Below are 19,844 nucleotides of genomic sequence, written 5' to 3'. Positions count from 1 at the left end.
CGGACATTAGCGTGCCCCGCCGAGCGTCGTCTCATTCGAGTCTGGCTAATACAGAGGCACAGCTGCCACCATTTTGTATCAGCAGCGTGATCCTGCAGCATGCCAGAGGATCAGAGCGAGCTCAAGGGTGTCTGGATTTCACTTTGACCCAAATAAGGAAAGAAAACAAAAGATGATAAACAAACAAATGAAAAAAAAAGCAAAACTGCCAATCAAAACTCCAATTTAATCACTAAACAAAAGAAACCTATTTAAACTGCCTTCCTCTTCTTCCTCCCCAACGAGGAGTTCTCAAAACTTATTTCTGCCTGCTTTCAAATTACACTCAAAGATGGCTGCCAAGCTCCCTGAAGAGCGCTTCTCCTGCCAAGTCTCAGGGCTTTTCTCCCAGACGGGCTCTGTTCACAGCAGATACAGCGCAAAGATGAGAAAGAAAAAAAAACCAAAAAAAAAAACCCAGACGCTCCCACTCGGGGGGCCTCGAGTAGACGGTGGCCACGGTTAGCGTCACAGATTCTGATCACAATCGCACAAAGCACACGCTTAAGTGTGTTCATATATTAATCAGAGGCTGCAATGAGTCATTCACCACAGGCATACTGGAAACATATAGGCCTGTGTACGAACGTAAGCTGAGACGTGCCTCTGCGGCGCTGCACTCTGGCCTGAATGAGCTGATACGCTGCTTTTTGGCAGCAGACGGCACAGAGAAGGCAGCAGATTAGCACTATCATTGTATGCAACTAGTATGAGCCTAAACTGGCTGATTCCGTCTGGCTTCTTAACGCTGTTTGCTTAGAAGCAACACAAACTGTGGTGATATTAAACAAACAACACACTCTACAGAAATTGCACATCAAGTAAAGCTATTTCTTCCCTGAGAGTAGAACTATATGCATGCTACAAAGGCCTGAACTGGCTACACAGCTAAGAAATAAACAAATATTGCTCTAAACATGTTTTAGCACCAAGTTAAAAGCTGTTGTGTCATCATTAATTTCACATTTACCATCAAACTCACACTGTGCTTATTGCAACGTAATAGATTGTGAGGGGAAAAATGGCTGCAGACTTTTACAACTGCAACCTTCTCATATAACTGCAAACATCACAAATGATGGTAGTTGACTGTGTAATAATTGTGCACTAAGGGTTTTATGTGAAAAATAAGAAGAATCTACACATAAATGCAAGACTAAGACAAACTGTCAATTGCTTCTGATCTTAGGGGACCTTAAAGATTGTATGATATCCTCTGAGAGCAACTCCACCAACATTTCTGCATAATTATGTGGTTAAGATGTAAACAGAGCAGTTCAAAGTGGTTCAGAGTGGTTTGGTGTGAAACGCTCTGTTCTAGATAAACTTAGAGTCAGAGCTGTTCACAGTGGTGGTGATAGGAACCAGACGTCCACCTCTAAAAGCTCCCTCACAGAAAGTTCCTACATGAAATGGTTATGAATTCACTGCCTGATGACTGAGACTCTGTTTTATGATAGTTTAGAGAACTTAAACTCCATTCATGGTGGAGGGATACATGCAGGGCGCTGTGAGGCAAAATAGTCCCCAAAGAAAACTTATTATTTCAGATTTTCCACTATTTTCCATCATCAACATTCCATATAAACTCAGAAGACTCGTGTAGGTTCACTGGTGGTTCTGGATAGTAAATAAAATATATTGTGTTGTAGTCATGGCGACCCCTGGTTCCTATCACCACCACTGTAAAGACATCTGAACCATTTCACACCAAACCACTCTGAGTCACTCTGATTTGCAGGAATTCTGAAAGATCGGTGGAGCAGATGTACTGGGTTATCCATGTTTTTGGAACACTGGAAAGTAGAAAACTGCAAAGTGGTACACATCTTGACTGCCAAGGCCTTGAAAATTTTGTTAGACTACACCTATATGGTACCTCTTTGGTACTGATCAAGAGGACTGGCATAATATCATATATAGCAAAGAAATAAATCTTGCGCAACTAGAACCAATAAAGAACCACTCACTATGTAGAAAAGAGTCGTATGTACTGCGACCGTAAAAATGTTATTTATTTTCCTTCTTTTTGTCTGTTATAATTGTTTTTATCCATTTCTTCCTTATTATTTATTTTATGTAGTTCTTTCTTTTCTTCCCGTCATTCTGTGTTTGTTATTGTTAAAAAAGATGAAAAAAAAATTAATAAATAAATAATTAAAAATAAATACAAATATTGATGTAGCTGCCCTCCAAGTAATGTTCCCCCTCTAATATAGAGTTCATATTAGTGCCGATGTAAAAATCGACTGCTATTTGAATACAGGCAAACTGAAATGTCAACAACAGGAAAAGTCAATTGACTCCAAATGAATGCTGGCTGAAAGCGCTCCACCGCTCCACCGTCACTGCTTCACTTTCAGATTCAGTTTGACGAAAATGAGAATGAGTGGCATTAATGGTGACGTCAGACAGGCCTGTGTGATAAAGCAGCGCTATGACAACACAACACAAACACCACCAGCACAGCAAGCACACTGCGAGCACACAGCAGACGCAGGCACTACAACGAGAACAAACAAACAAACAAAGAAGTCACCTGTTTGGTTAGGGGAGTGGCTGACCGAGTCCCGAATGGGAGCCATGCCTACGAAACAGAAGAGCAACACCATGAGTCTCAGATACGGCAGCTCGTTAGAGTCTACGGCACTAAACCACCTCCTCACCTCCCGCAGCGAATCAGGACCATGTGACTAAACTAAACCACCTCCGTCTCCACAAATCCGCCCATCAAACACCGACGCACACAAATTAAACATCACACTGGAGACATCTTACAGTCTGATCACGCTGCAGTAAACGCTGAACTCTGTTTATACATTAACCGCCAAACACCGTCGCAGTGTCAACACAGACGCAGCAGGGGTTTGGGGACACTTAGCGTTCTGGCTTCTAAACGGAGCTGAGCGATACGGCCAATATAATACTACGATATTTCAATAACCTTCAATACACAACACAAAACTTGTGCTACATTTTTAAAAAATACTATCAAAAACTGAACACAGTGATTTTTATTCAATATTAGTCACTAAATCCAGTTAAACTGACTAATTTTACTCTCTTTTAGTGAAACATGTAGTTGGTCAGTTTCTACAAGCATTGACGATAAACAGGATATGATCAAAAATGCTTACTGTAATCAATCAGTGGTGTAATTTATCACAATAACAATACTGTCATACTGCCCAGCTCTGCTTTTCAAACAAATTACTGCCCATGTTATTAATTTTCAATAAGAGCCTACATGCTACATTTATTTTACCTCACGGGAAACTGTGGTTTGTATAGATTTACATACCAAAAACTGCTGTAATTCTAACATTTCTTTAGTCATAACAATTAAACAGGCCAACTTTGTTACTGTGCCTTTAAAACTGATATGTAAATGAGCTCTGTTCTGACTGGCTGCCCTTTATTGTGCCTCAAAAAGCAGTTTAGGCTGAAACACTGCTTATGAAGGTCAGTCTGAGGGGCTAAATGTCCATGGGCCAAATGGGCGGGGCTAAAAAGCCATGGGCTGAATAGGCAGGGCTGAACTGCTTTAGGCCAAATAAGCAAATACAGGTAAACGTGACATTTTTTGTGACATCACAAACAGCGAATTTATTTTATTATTTTTCCCCCCCAATATGTTATATTCAAGTAAATAAACGGAAATTGTGCACTAAAACAAAAGCCAAGAAGGCCACGCCCATTGCTTCGCCCTTGTGATGTCAGCACTCAAACCTTTCAGCTGTTTAAAGCACCTTTTAAAAGACCAAAAGAGTTTCAATTTGAGCTTTTAACAACAGTTTGGAAGAGAAAACTGTCAAATGATGATTTAAAAACTTCTTTTTACAGCCAGTAGATACTCTGAAAATATGAAGATACGCTGAAAATAAATAAATCCTCCCTTAAACGAAAATGAACTTCTAAACAAAGCCAGTGTTCCCAAACTCCTCCTGAGCAGAGAGTGAGAGATTAAAGGGAAAGCGTGGGGACCTGAGTGGGGGGCTTTGGTGCAGTGTAGGACAGGCTGCTCGGTTAGCTTTCCTGGCTCGCTGGACGACGTAAGCTGCACTTGAGTTCCCAGGACTGCGGGCAGGACGGCGGACCGGCGCCCACGCTTCAGCAGCCGCGTGCGCGAGAGCTGGCGGAGATGTGGCGGGCGATAACGGAGCGGGGGTCGGGGCGGGCCGCTGGCTCGGACCCTGTTGGCATTGCTGATGGCGCAGAGTGTGCTGCTGATGGGGTTGGCAGACTGAGGCTGGCAGGAACTGGACTCGATATGTTCTGGCACTGCAGGAGAAAGAAGGAGACAACATATTAGAACCAGAGCTGGAGACCCACTCGGTTTAGCAGCACCTGAACGCCCTAACCTTTCAGTCTGACTAACAGCAGAAAGAGCGTCATTAAAAGGAAATTCCACAAAATTCCTGCGTGACTGAGTGTGTGAGGCGTAAACAGAGCGATTCAGAGTGGTTTGGTGAGAAAAGCAGTACAAGCTGAAACTTTCATAACTTCAGCATGAGTAGGCGGAGCCAAACTGCTATCCAACTGTAGCTACAGGCTGAAAGGCGGACGTGTGTGAAACGTGTGACATCACAAACAATGACTTTAAAAACAGGCTGTTTTTGCGGTTTATATTAGAGTCACAGTCCTTACAGTCTAAAAGTGGAACAATTTGAACAATGTTTACGTTCGACATCAAACTTCTGTTATGAACCCAAGGACATTTATGATACTGGCCCTTTAATTATATCCTAAACTTTAAGCAAGAACATTTCACCTAATATCTCAGAGCTTGTGAACTAGCAATCTTAAAAAGCCAGGATCTTAATTTTATAGAAAATAATCACTTTGTCCAGCGTTTAAGACATTCAGGGTACTTTTCGCGATCATTCTTAGTTCATCTGTTCATTTACTTTTAATTATTTTACTTATTAAAGTAAAACAGAGCAGTCAGCGTCACTTACCGCAGTCTAGAGCTGCATTTAATTCATTCACACAGGAGGTTCTAACCTCTCAGCAGGCCTGTCTTCTTTACAGTTACAGTCTAACTTACAGTTCCATTTATAATTCAATGACATTTCTAAATGATATGGGCCCTTTAATGATATCTTACACCATTGTTAAGTTTTATGCTAGGAAATATAACCTTACAACTTTTAAATCATAACTGCACAACGTTTAAGAGATTCAGGGCACTTTTTTCCATTCATTTTGGTTTGTTTATTCATTTACTTTCAATTATTTTACTTATTAACACTGCAGAGCAGTCGGCATCACTTCAGGCCGTCCAGAGCTGCGTTTAATTCATTCACACAGGAGGTTCTAGTCTCTCAGCAGGCCTGTCTTCTCTGCAGGTACAGCATAAAAACAGTGTAGTTTATAATTTAAGGACATTTCTAAGTGATGTGGGCTCTTTTATTATATCCTACATTATTACAATAGATTTTAAGCAAGGAAGTTTAACCTACTGACTCAGTTAACTGGCAATGTAAGCTTTTCAATTGGAACTGCACAATGTTTAAGAGATCCGGGGTACTTTTGTTGTTTATTTTGGTTTATTTATTTACTTTCAGTTAGTTTACTTACTTCAGGCAGTCCAGAGCTGCGTTTAATTCACTGTTTCATTCACACAGGAGGTTCTAATCTCTCAGCAGGTCCATCTTCTCCACAGTTACAGTCTAATTTACAGAAAACGGAGCCGAAAGGAAGTTTATTGCCCGTTTAGTTCTGCCACATTCAGCAGCGTGGGCTCTAAATCACGACTGGCTGATCAATAATCGACAGCATGTCCCACTTCTGAGGCTGAAGCTAATCATCAACCTCACTTCACACGACCTACTTTTAACCCTCTGGCGGCGAGAGCTGACACGGCAAACGGAGCAAACGCTCAGAAACGCGCGTTTCATTCAGTGAACTGACTAAAAAAGGGACATAAGGAAATTAAATCAATAAATGATCCGATTCCAGTCGTGGAGCGTCTGCAGCCGTCACACTTCCATTTAGGGCTGAGACTGTTTTTACATAGAAATCGCAATTTAAGACAAAGGGTTGTTCTATAAAGGGTCAATAAAGGGTCGTTCATGGTGCAATGGTTCTACATAGCACCAAAAAGGGTTCTACTCTTGTTACGATGTCAAGCTTGTAACAATAAAACCCTTTTTGGTGCTATATTGAACTATACACAACACATTCTCCATCAATCTGAAGAACCATTTCACCATGCGGAGAACTCTTTATGGATGCAAATGGGTCGCTGAGTTCATGGTTCTATATAGAACCATTGTCTTTCTTAAAGAACCACCTTTAAGTGAGAACATTAACAAAAATGGTGTCTTAAGTTTTAAGAGGGGAAACTGAACCTAATAAAAGTTAGAGAACTGCCTGTAGGTGAGTCAGACCAATCAGAGGCAACAAATCTCCATGTGTTGTGACATCACAACCACAGCTTACTGGCAGTTTGGGACACCATGTTCAGGGGTCGAGCCTCAAGACAAAAATGGTGAATATTCTGGTCTTCTTGGCCAAAATAATCAGGCCTGAATCTTAATTAGTCAGAAAAATTGCTATTTTCCCCAAATCGTTCAACCCTTTTTCCAATTAAAGGGCCCATATTCTACATTCCATGTACCAAAAATGGCCATAATTCTAAAATTAATCATTTGACCCACCTGTCTTTATCTCTTACAATCAAACAGGCTGTGCATTAAAGGCTGACATGTAAATGAGCTCTATTCTGATTGGCTGCACCTTGTTCAAAAAGCAGTCTCAGCCAAAATGTTCCTTATAACGTTAATGAGATCAAACTTGTGAAATAAAATAAATGTATGGAAAACAGTGTTCAAAATCTGCCCTTTAAATAAATACAGAACTTGTCAGAACCTGTTCTGACTGGATATAAGTGATGAAACTGTACAGTTATACTGTGGAAAATATCCATACCCAATCAATTTTTCTGATTACATGTAATTTTCATACTTTTATACACAAACATCACTGTTTTGTCAAGTCAGACACCGATTTAATGACAGTTTGAGTGACAAAGTCACTTTATATCCACACAGTTTGACTAGTTTGAAGAATCTCTGCAGATTTTTACTCAAAACATACAAACCAAAGGACAAACATTTCAGACAGACATTAGATATTAATAAGTCATAAAGGGCTGCAGTCTGAACGTCTGTGATCAGAGTTCTACTGACGATGCCCACCATACACTCAGAAAAGGGGTCTCGCTACAGAATCCATCACAATAACACAAAGCTCACATCGTGCAGCTCTTCTGGACCCTCAGAGCGAAACCTCCCCACAGACAGACTCTTCAGACGCAGACTGTCAGAAACAGACGGTCACAAAACTCCTGTAACTGACAGCCAGTCCGGAAGGGTCTTACAGAACCGTCCTACAGCTGCTTGTAGAGACAAGAACCGGGTTCTACAAGTCTGCACACAGCACTGCAGCTAATAACAGAGCAGCTTTAACCTCAAGCCTGACAAACAGGTCCATCAGAGGTCAAACACAGCGTTTATTACTGTCTGACCACGCGTCCAGCTTCAGCTCCTGAACATCACGCCTGTGTAGTTATGAGAGTTCAGTACCTTTATGGTACTGAAATACTACACTACTACAGAACATGACTGCAGCAACTAATCAACATTATCAATGACGCCGATAATAAATGACTGGAAACGAATCAAGTGATAGATGAGCTGCCCCGATGGCGCCTTAGACCTTAAAACATCGTCTACAAGGACGATCTGAAAGGACGATGTGTAAAACTGAGCTCAGAGGGCAGCGAGACGGTCAGGCGTGAGAATAAACTGCACCCACGGCAGTTTGTTAGTGGAACAAAACCTCGTATCTCCAAAATGGTAACTTTACAGGAGAAGGGAAAAAAAACACCCACACTTCACTTTTAATGTAAGTCAATGGAACCAGAATTTTCTCCAAGTAATTTGGAGTCGTTTCTTTTGGTCCATTCATCATGAAATTTACACACAATGTAAAGAGCAACAGGTATTTTCAAAATTACATCAAAATCTGAAAAAAGTAAAAAACACAGCACTGCAGTAACACTGACGTGGTGGTGGTGTGTTAGTGTGTGTTGTGCTGGTCTGAGTGGATCAGACACAGCAGTGCTGCTGGAGTTTTTAAACACCTCAGTGTCGCTGCTGGACTGAGAATAGTCCACCAACCAAAACTATCCAGCCATCAGCGTCCTGTGACCACTGATGAAGGACTAGAGGACGACCAACACAAACTGTGCAGCAGCAGATGAGCTATCATCTCTGACTTTACATCTACAAGGCGGACCGACAAGGTAGGAGTGTCTAATAGAGTGGACAGTGAGTGGACACAGTGTTTAAAAAAGCAGTGTTTTTTTTCAGACCAAGGCAGAGCGTTTATGGTTCTATGCAAGGTTTGGTACAATGTCAAGCTTGTAACAATAGAAGAACGCTTTGACGATCTGTAAACACCAGCATTCCTTCACACTGTGTGGAAGTTTCATGATGAATGGACCAACAGAAACTCTCCAAAATAACTCGGAATAAATCATGTCTCCATTTCATCAATAGTTAAGGTGTTTTTCCTTTTCCTGTTAAGTCACCTTTGGAGACACAAGGCTCTGTTCCAACCGTGACAGCGAGTGTGTGTGTGTGTATATATGAACGTGTATATACGTACACACTCTATGTTCTGTATATACTCCGCAGTGTTTCGGTGACCGTAAACGAAGGTCGGCGTGTTTCTAAGAGCCGTGGTGAGGCTATCAGTCTGAGTCAGACGGCTGTAACGCAGATCACACAGCAGTGTTACTCACTGATAAAGCAGCCACGAGGCAACTCGCGCTACAATAACCACGTCTGATCTGATACACGGAGGAAGTCTGTGACGGAGCTGACGACCTGCAGGCATGCAGACCGACCGGACAGATGGGTCTCTACAGCTTCTTTACAGAGGCAGGAACCTCTCCACACAACACGACCATAAAGGACAGCAGAAAAGGTGGAGAACCGAGTTTAGAGCCTCATTTCATTTATACATGCAATAAAACCAGAATGCATTTAAAAAAAAAACTCAGCAAAGTGTTTCACACTGGAAAAAAAATATGCAAGACAAATTGGTTCCCTAAAGAACCACGAGCTTGAAAGAGGTTTAAGGAACCACCGCGTAATGTCAAAAGTTCTAAACCACTTCAAAACCTTTGTATTACATGCAGGTTCTTTAAACTTAGATAAGGTTCTTCACAGTCACATCTCCCTCACAAACACAGTTCTTGCGCAGTTCTCATGGCGTGACTCCTAAGAACCCTTTTTGCCACTTTCTTGTGAATTTAGAATGAGTGTATATATCAAGCTTGCTTTAATAATTATTAGCCCATATCTAGACAATTTAACTTTTTATGTTCTTTAATTGTCTCTACTGGCAACTTTCCTTGTTTCAAGCATTATAAACAAGATCACTGATTTTTTTGCAGTGCAATTTCTGTTTAAACAGTTTAGCTCCATTTCAGGGGACTTCCCCACCAAAAAAAGACCTCAGGAGCTCCAATCCAGCATTAATCTGGTGAAGTAAGGCACGGCTGAGCTACACATTCCTCCGCCTGACCTTTCAACAACAGATCCACTGTGGAGCTAGCTTTCAGCACACAGCGCTATTTATAAACACACGCTGAAGCGGCGCCCTTTCGAAAGAAAACAGAGTTTTAAAAGCTGGAGACCCTCGAAGCGGAATGCGCTGGCAGCCCTGGCGAGAAAGTTTAGCCACGTAAAGCGGTTCTACCTTCCAGTAAAACAGGCTCAGAGCGCCTCTGCGGCTTTTCTCCTCCCTCGTCCGGCTGCGATCGGAGCTTTCAGAGCCCTTCCAGCCTCGCGCCGTCCCTCTGCGCACATTTCACTGGAAAGAATGGAGGAGCGCGGTGTCATTTTACTGCCGGGAGCCGTTGGTCGCTGCGGCTCCTCCCGCAGAGCCCCTGAGAGCTGAAGGGGGGGGGGTGATCACACAGAGAGGACCTGCCTCAGCGTTTCCCTTCAAAGTAAACAGAAAGCGCTGGAAACACTGCAGCTGTGCAGGAGATTCCTGAGTCTCCAGTGTTTACTTCCTGTTCGAACGCTCGCCGGAGACTGACGGCATCGAGGAAGTCCGTCCGCCGTGCCGCGACACGCAGCCTGAAAAACCACTGCGACTCTAATTCGCAAGACGGTGCAAAACAACAGTGCTTAACATACCAGCACTGTAATAAATATCCCTACACACTGCAACACTCGCATTACTAAACACACTGACTCACCGCGGCGTGACCTATTGAACCAGTATCAGGGCTGCAAAGCAACATGTAAATATTTTGCTCTTCGTTTTATATTATTCTTCTTTTATGGTAGCAGGAGACTTAAGGTGGTAGTGGATTTAAGGTAGAAGTGAAGTTAAGGTAACAGGAAATTTAAGGTGGTAGTGGACTAGTGGAGCAACCACCTGTGATACCACAGCAACAACCTAGTGTCCACTTAGCCAGATAATAGCAACCACCTAGCAACCCCCAGGGAAACCATAGCAATCACCTAGCAACACCATAGCAACCAGCTGAGAAACCATAGCAACATTTTAGCAACCACCAACTTAGCAACAGCACAGCTACCAGCCGGGAAACCATAGCAACACCTTAGCAACCACCAACTTAGCAACAGCACAGCTACCACCCGGGAAACCATAGCAACATCTTAGCAACCACCAACTTAGCAACAGCACAGCTACCACCCGGGAAACCATAGCAACACTATAGCAACCACCAAGCAACCACACAGTAACACCAGAGAAACCACCATAGAAACTCACAACAACCACACAGTAACACAGACCCGTTTAAGCTGCGCATCCGTTCAGCGTTCCCTTCAGGAAATGCACGTTTCTAATTACCATTATTAGGAATGCATCGACACCAACAGTGATCCTGATATCGGGCTGATACTCGCGCTCAGAAGTTCACCGATAAACATTCCGCTACCTGCTGTGACCGATAACCGAGTGTAGCTGCTGCGCTAACGAACAAACTCAGAGGAGGATCTGCTCAGCGAAGCGTTACTGACTCCGACACAGTCGGACACAAAGCCCTCGCTCACTGTAAACATTCCGCCTCGGCAGATTCCCACCAGGACACACTGTGGGATTTCACACCGCTTCCCCAATACAGGTGGAGATGCACATCGCTATCCAAGTAAAGGTTGGTCTCCTTATCAATACTGAAATATTAATAACCAGCCAGATTCCTACAAACAGCACCTCACAGCATTTACACACGCTGCTTAATCAATAATGTACCTGAACTACTTTATTAATTTCCCTAAATTAGTTTATATGTTATGTCAATTCATCAAAACTCCTACAGAGACTGTCCTGGAGCCTGATTGGTCAGGAGGATCACAGCACACTACGATTGGCTGGAATGCTCATTTGCATAATGCAGTCATCTGATGTCACTACTTGAAAGACCAACATCACAACATACAGATCAGGCATAACATTCTGACCACCTCCTTGTTTCTACGCTCATTGTCCATTTTATCAGCTCCACTTACTATATAGGTGCACTTTGTAGTTCTACAGTTACAGACTGTAGTCCATCTGTTTCTCTGATACTTTGTTAGCCCCCTTTTACCCTGTTCTTCAGTGGTCAGGACCCCCATGGACCCTCACAGAGCAGGTACTATTTGGGTGGTGGATCATTCTCAGCACTGCAGTAACACTGACGTGGTGGTGGTGTGTTAGTGTGTGTTGTGCTGGTCTGAGTGGATCAGACACAGCAGTGGTGCTGGAGTTTTTAAACACCTCAGTGTCACTGCTGGACTGAGAATAGTCCACCAACCAAAAATATCCAGCCAACAGCGTCCTGTGGGCAGCGTCCTGTGACCACTGATGAAGGACTAGAGGATGACCAACACAAACTGTGCAGCAGCAGATGAGCTATCGTCTCTGACTTTACATCTACAAGGTGACCGACAAGGTAGGAGTGTCTAATAGAGTGGACAGTGAGTGGACACAGTGTTTAAAAACTCCAGCAGCACTGCTGTGTCTGATCCACTCAGACCAGCACAACACACACTAACACACCACCACCACATCAGTGTTACTGCAGTGCTGAGAATGATCCACCACCCAAATAGTACCTGCTCTGTGAGGGTCCATGGGGGTCCTGACCACTGAAGAACAGGGTAAAAGGGGGCTAACAAACGTATCAGAGAAACAGATGGACTACAGTCTGTAACTGTAGAACTACAAAGTGACCCTATATAGTAAGTGGAGCTGATAAAGTGGACAGTGATTGTAGAAACAAGGAGGTGGTCAGAATGTTATGTCTGATCAGTGTATGGATTAACCAACGATAGCGCAGCCGTGAAGAGTAATTACAGTAGATACTCTGCACAAATACGATTAAACTATTATCATCACACCAACAACAAAAAATAATTGTATAATATTGAAGAAACGATATCAAAACTACAATTTTTTCAATTATAACTTAAACTGGGGAATATATTCTGTCTGATCTTGTTAAGGAAGAACAAATTATAATTGTATACCATCTTAAACATGAATATCTTATGAATGTGTCTGTGTTTGGTAACATTCATATCAATAAACAATAAATCTTTGTTCCACCTTCTATAAAAACACAATGATCTTGGGTGAAAATACAAGTTGAAACAGAACCTGCACAGCAGTTCGTAACTCTGTAAGCAGTGAATCGGTTCCTCCACGTGCTGAAGCCCCTCTGTCAGAGCTGAGGAACGCAGCTGTGTATAAATAAAGAGAACAGTGCGGCACGGAGCCGTGCGGAACGCAGCCCCGGCGGGCCCCGACACGCTCGCTAACTCGGCGCAGACAGATGTGAGGATCAGCTTCACCGTCGCCTCTCCAGGAAGGAGGGAAAGATGCTAATCAGAGTTAGCTACGCGCTAACGCTCGAACGCAGTGGATTTAATCTGCGCAGTGATCACAATAAAATCTCTATCACAGTAAAACTAGTACTGAAACCCCAAACAGAACCAGACCAACGTTCTCTAACGTTCTCCAGAGCCTCTTCCTCCCCCGAGTTAGCGTCTGCACTCAGATCAGCCGTCGCCAAGCAACCGCAGAGTGATCTGGTCAACAAACAGAAGCTTCGCGGGACGTCAGAACTAATCACCTCGGGAAGGGTTCTCTTCTTCAGACCCGGAGCACAAAGATCTCCACCATGAAGAACCAGCAGTTTCAGCACCAAACCGAACAGGAACCACATCGACACACACTTACATTACAACAACAAACAACCACAGAAGAACCAGATCTGCATGGAAACAGATCTCAGAGCAGATCTGAGTGATCTGGAAATAAACACTGACAAAAACTAGAAAAACACCTGAATAATATAATAATAATAATAATAGATAATATTTGAATAAACATTAAGCAAAGCTGCAACAATTAAACTACTGATTACTGAACCTAGTAAAGTCAGAATATCCACAATACATTCATTTAAATATTTACTCAGCCAAAAAAGAGACACAGAGAAAGAAGAGAATATCAAGAAATATGAAAGAAAAAGAAATAGAAGGAAGGAAGGAAGGAAGGAAGGAAAACAAAGAAAGAAAGAGAAAAAAAAAGAAAAAGGACAGAGAGGAAAGAAGAAGGAAGGCAGGAAGGGTGAAGAGAAGAAGAAAGAAAGAGAAGAAGAAAGAGGGTATGAAATGAATAAGATGAGGAAAAAAAGAGAAGAAAGAAAGAGAATATCAAGAAATATGAAAAAGAAGGAAAGAAAGTAAGAGGATAGAGAGGAAAAAAGAGGAAGACAAAGGATGAAGAGAAGAAAAAGAAAGAAAGGATGAAGAGAAGAGAAAGAAAGAAAGGATGAAAAGAAAGAAAGAAAGAAGGAGGGCCAAGAAAGATGAGAGAAAGAAAGAAAGAAAGAAAGAAAAGGAAAAAAAAGAAAGGGAGAAACAGAAAAAACAGAAGGGCCACAAATGAAGGAAAGAAGAAAGAAGGAAGAGAGAGAGGAAGAGAGAGAGAGAGAGAGAAAGAAAGAAAGAGAGAGAGAGAGAAAAATGGGGGGGTGAAGTGCGTCCTGTACGTCTGGATGACACAGCGATACAATCAGATATCAATGATGATCAATAAGTAACCTAATAGCGACGTACACAAGGCACCAAAAAGGGTTCCTCTGTCTTTACAAGCTCTACACTAACAGTAGAACCCTGTCTGGTTCTATATAGATCCATACAGAGCACATTCCCCATCAGTCTGAAGAACCATTTCACCATGCAAAGAACCATTTAAGCTTGAAAAGGATTCTTTGAGTGTTCTGTATAGAACCACTGTCTTCACTAAAGAACCCTTGCAGAACCATCTCTGGGAGTGTAGAGTGGCCCCTCCTCCGTCTGTGCTGAGCGTGATGTACTGTGCAGTATTTCCTGTATTGGTTATAATCGATATTTTTGAGTGAGTAGATGAGGCGTTTATGTATATCGATTACAACTGATGATTTTCTAATTAGTAAATAAGGTGTGGATCATGTTTATGTATCGGTCAGGTGGAGCGCCCTGACCGGAGCGCCCTGACCGGAGCGCCCTGACCGGAGCCCCTGCTGTGTGAGTGAAGAGAGAACACGGCTGCAGTAAATCCATCAGCACTGAATTAATCACCCAACCACTGATACGATAAACAGAACCTGATAAACAGGGAACAGTGAGGAGCCGAGAGGAACTGGAAGACCCGGAGCTGCAGATACAGAAGATTCTTCAGCTGTGATCTACATCGACATCAGTCTGACCAGACCAGCTCCTAAACTGACCAGCACGCGTCCAGAGATAAACAATCAGAGCGACAGCTGATCAGAAGTTCTGATGACTGACAGCTGGACTCGTCACCCAGAATGCCTTTCAGCTCGCTGTGAAAGGGCGCGTTATTCAGCCGCTTCTTTGGTTTCTTTAAAATTCGCTTTCAGTCTTTTAACCGTTGCCGTCTGGATGAGTCTCTTCTAATGTTTGTACAGAAACATCAGCCCAGATGTTTAAGAGTCTCAGCAGCGCCAAATTATGATGAATGTTGAGCTGGATTGATGTAGAAGTTGTTTAAATTCTGATTCGGCTGTTCAGACTGCATCAAATTTCGGTATCACAGATAAAAGCGTCCCAAATCAGAACTGAAAAGGTTGAGCTGATCTTGCTGCAGATAACACACCTGTGTCCTCAGACTGGGGCCACTTCTACCTGCTGTGTGAACAAAGCCTGAGAGTCACTTCATCACAGTCCAAAACCACACACACACACACACACACACACACACACACACACATATATGTATATATATATAAAAAAAATCACCAGATATGGACAGTGATCAATAAGTAACCTGACAGCGATGTGAAAACGGTCCTGCACAGCACCAAAAAGGTTTCATCTGTCGTTAAACGCTTTACAACGCAACAGTGGAACCCCTTTTGGTTCTATATAGATCCATATACAGCACATTCTCCATCAACCTGAAGAACCATTTTACCATGTAGAGAACCATGTAATCACGCACAGTTATGTATGTGTGTCGTGTGTCGTTGTAACAAAACCTCGTATCTCCAAAATGGTAACTTTACAGAAGGAAAAACCTACTTTACTTTGAATGTAAGTCAATGGAACCAGACTCCTCCCCTGCCCCCAAGTCATTTAGGGTTGTTTCTTTTGGTCCATTCATCATGAAATTTACGCACAATATAAAGACCAACAGGCCTTTTACAACGGCAAAAACCGTAAAACTACACAAATGGAGATATGAGGTTTTCTTCCCACAGCAGCGACAGATAAATCATATTTACACCTCAAAATTTATGGCTTTGTTTTAATCATTTCTCCTTAGGAACTTTTCATTCACTTATAAATCACTGACGGCCAGTTTTGTTTTTCTGTAGGGCTCAGCTGATATATCATTAAGCCAATATCGTCAATAATATCGCTGATCCTGACAGCAGATGCCAAAAAGCACCAGTTATCGGCTCTGTGACAAACAGAGAAACCAAACCTGCCAGCTCTTTAAACCTCTGAGCTCTAAACCTGGTGCTTTATTTTAATTAGCTACTTTTAATAACACTTAAGCCCTTTAAATTCCCTTTATGCTGTTACTTTGCTTTAAATTTAGTAATTAAGCTTCTATCACTTCATTTTTCGTTTTTTTGTTTCTCCCCTCTTAAGCACTGTCTTTATTTTTTCTGTGTGTTTATTTACGTAAAGCACATTGAACTCCCTTCGTGTTTGTAAACAAACCTGTCCTGCCTCATTATGCCCCCTGTCTGCAGGTGAGGTAAAGGCCTCCTAAAGTGTGACCGCGCTCTAAAAGCAGCACAATAAACCAGCTCTGACTCTCTCACGGCTCCGCCGCGGCGGCGGCCGGCGCTCCGGCTGTTCAAACGAAGACAAGGTCAGGAGATAAAGTCCTGAGCTATCAGACTTTCCACATCGCTCAGTGGAAAACTAACCAGCTCCACACCTACCGACAGGTTTCAGCATGGAGTCTGTTCATTCATCACCATAACAGAGAGCCTGTCCTTCACTGTGTCCCGCAGGAGAACCGCAGACACGCCCACTCAGACGCCTTCAACACGCAGTCAAACAGGTGCGTTTACTAAAGATCAAACACACGTACCTTTACACCAGCCCCCTCTTCCTTATCGTCCTTCAGCCGTACTGTACTCTTCCTTCCATCAAATGCCCGTTCGCTTCTTGAGATTTCCCTGCAAATGCAAGGATTAAAGAGTGAGGACACATTTCCCGAACGGAATCATGTCGGAAAAGTGAAACGCGTCTGTCGTGAGGATCGATTCGGCTCCGCGAGGTAAAACGGTGCAGCAGAGAGAGAAGCTTCACCTGGATAATCTCCTTACAGGATTACAGCGTGAATTACCCTCTATAAACAGACCACGGCCTCTGTGGGTCAGACCTGCACACTCTGCCTGGGGTTTACACACCTTTACCTGCACACTGTGACACACCTGCACACTCTCCCTGGGGTTTACACACCTTTACCTGCACACTGTGACACACCTTTACCTGCACACTCTCCCTGGGGTTTACACACCTTTACCTGTACACTCTGCCTGGGGTTTACACACCTCTACCTGCACACTCTCCCTGGGGTTTACACACCTACCTGCACACTGTGACACACCTGTACACTCTCCCTGGGGTTTACACACCTTTACCTGCACACTCTGCCTGGGGTTTACACACCTCTACCTGCACACTCTCCCTGGGGTTTACACACCTTTACCTGCACACTGTGACACACCTGTACACTCTCCCTGGGGTTTACACACCTTTACCTGCACACTCTGCCTGGGGTTTACACACCTTTACCTGCACACTCTGCCTGGGGTTTACACACCTACCTGCACACTGTGACACACCTGCACACTCTGCCTGGGGTTTACACACCTTTACCTGCACACTGCCTGGGGTTTACACACCTTTACCTGCACACTCTGCCTGGGGTTTACACACCTCTACCTGCACACTCTGCCTGGGGTTTACACACCTACCTGCACACTGTGATAAACTGCTGTGACAGACATAAATTAACAAAAAATAACTTGTGCCAAAATCATTCATGCTAACATTTTAAAAAAGCGCTAACGTTAAAATGATTAGTGCCAACATTCACTTTAACGCCACCTAAACACTCTTTACACTGAGATCAAACTTCATGCTAAAATTTGAAGCTAAGCATTCAGAACGGTAAAGTTTTCATTTTGATGACAATTTTTACAGCAACATTAACTTTATTATTATTTATTTATCATTAAATAACTACCATAAAAAGACTAACTACAGTAACAGACCTGATCAGAGCTGTGGTTTAAAGGGCCAATGTGCCTCTGCTCTCCCCCTCCCCCTCCCCCACTGTGTCCTTTAAAGAGTATCTGAGCAGGTGTCTCTCTCTCCTACAGACAGACCAGCATCTGTTTATGAATACACAACACTGACTGCAGGAACCGAAAGGAACCCAGACGGAGTCAAAACGACGGGACTCTTTGACGTCTTAAAGAAATTAAAAAAAAAAACAAAACACCACACTCTAAGAAGCCATATCTCCCCCTACACTTCCTGTAGTGTATTACAGTCTGTCAGAGTGACTGTGTGGATCATACGAACATTGTAACAAGACACAAACAGAGTGGTTCAGAGTGGTTTGGTGTGAAACTTTCTGTTCTAGATAAACTTACCGAGTCAGAGCTGTTCACAGTGGTGGTGATAGGAACCAGACGTCCACCTCTAAAAGCTCCCTCACAGAAAGTTCCTACATGAAATGGTTATGAATTCACTGCCTGATGACTGAGACACTGTTTTATGATAGTTTAGAGAACCTAAACTCCATTCATGGTGGAGGGATACATGCAGGGCGCTGTGAGGCAAAATAGTCCCCAAAGAAAACTGATTATTTCAGATTTTCCACTATTTTCCATCATCAACATTCCATATAGACTCAGAAGACTCGTGTAGGTTCACTGGTGGTTCTGGATAGTAAATAAAATGTCTATATTTGTGTTGTCATGGCGACCCCTGGCTCCTATCACCACCACTGTAAAGACATTTGAACCATTTCACACCAAACCACTCTGAATCTCTCTGATTACATCCCACAGACTGGATTATGGGGGATTTTGAAATATCGGTCAGATCCTATACAGGTGGTTTCTTTCTGTTCAGGCTCTGGCTGGACAGATAGAGGCCTCTGCGTCCACCTCAGCACACAGAAGAACCTCTTTTGTGTTCAGATCTCTACGTCAACACAGCGACGGCACAAAGAGCCACACAAACGGCGTTTTGGTTAAACGTGTTGAAGCAGCAGAGCTGACTCAGCACGCCGGAGCGCTTTAATTCACACGGAGCCGACGCTGCCCCAACGCCAGCGCTCTGTCAGAGCAGGACCTGGAAACATCCAGAAACATCCACACACACACACACACACAGACACACACTCACAGACACACACTCACAGACACACACTCACAGACACACACTCACACACACACACACACACACACTCACAGACACACACTCACAGACACACACTCACAGACACACACTCACACACACTCACAGACACACACTCACAGACACACACTCACAGACACACACTCACACTCACAGACACACACACACACTCACAGACACACACACACACTCACAGACACACACACACTCACAGACACACACACACACACACACACTCACAGACACACACACACACACACACACTCACACACACACTCACACACAGACACACACACTCACAGACACACACACTCACAGACACACACACTCACAGACACACACACTCACAGACACACACACTCACAGACACACACACTCACAGACACACACACTCACAGACACACACACACACACTCACAGACACACACACACACACTCACCTGTGTTGCTTCTCTGTTAATGTCTTTGGTGGGAATAGCATCCAATTCTGTAAATAAAAGGAAAATAAACAAATTAGAGCCGACAGTAACGATCAGGAAACAATTACACTCATTTATAATTCACTCCGTTTTACTTATAAAGGAAAACAAACTGAAGTCCAGACAAAATGACAGTAAACTGTTATTGTGATAAACCATCACACCACATCTGCTTTTCTGATCATATCCTGTGTATCATCAGTGCTTGTAGACACTGACCAACTGCATGATTCATTATAAAGAGTGACAAATACTGGAAAAAAAATAAATAAATAAATTAAAAAAATAATAATAAATAAATAAATAAATAAATATCAATCAA

At 43.0% G+C, this 19,844-nt stretch overlaps 1 protein-coding gene across 3 annotated transcripts in view; it reads right to left on the bottom strand.

The window, feature by feature from the left end:
- The window catches only part of LOC118821680 (trinucleotide repeat-containing gene 6A protein-like), a 56,871-nt gene that overhangs the window by 24,160 nt on the left and 12,867 nt on the right, over window positions 1-19,844 (bottom strand). For 2 of the 3 annotated variants that reach the window (XM_036590401.1, XM_036590402.1), the window contains exons 2-5: window positions 19,484-19,530; window positions 16,696-16,783; window positions 4,024-4,320; window positions 2,579-2,626 (exon numbers count right to left, since the gene is read on the bottom strand). In XM_036590401.1, the coding sequence (XP_036446294.1) occupies window positions 2,579-2,624 (46 nt within the window). In that variant the 5' untranslated portion in view covers window positions 2,625-2,626; window positions 4,024-4,320; window positions 16,696-16,783; window positions 19,484-19,530. Of the gene's footprint in view, window positions 1-2,578; window positions 2,627-4,023; window positions 4,321-9,813; window positions 10,521-16,695; window positions 16,784-19,483; window positions 19,531-19,844 lie in introns of those variants that run through there. The other variant, XM_036590403.1, reaches the window with a different exon arrangement.

This window comes from Colossoma macropomum, unplaced genomic scaffold, assembly GCF_904425465.1.
Source record: "Colossoma macropomum unplaced genomic scaffold, Colossoma_macropomum, whole genome shotgun sequence".
Classification (NCBI taxonomy): Eukaryota; Metazoa; Chordata; class Actinopteri; order Characiformes; family Serrasalmidae; genus Colossoma; species Colossoma macropomum.
This window is presented reverse-complemented; position numbering and strand designations above follow the sequence as displayed.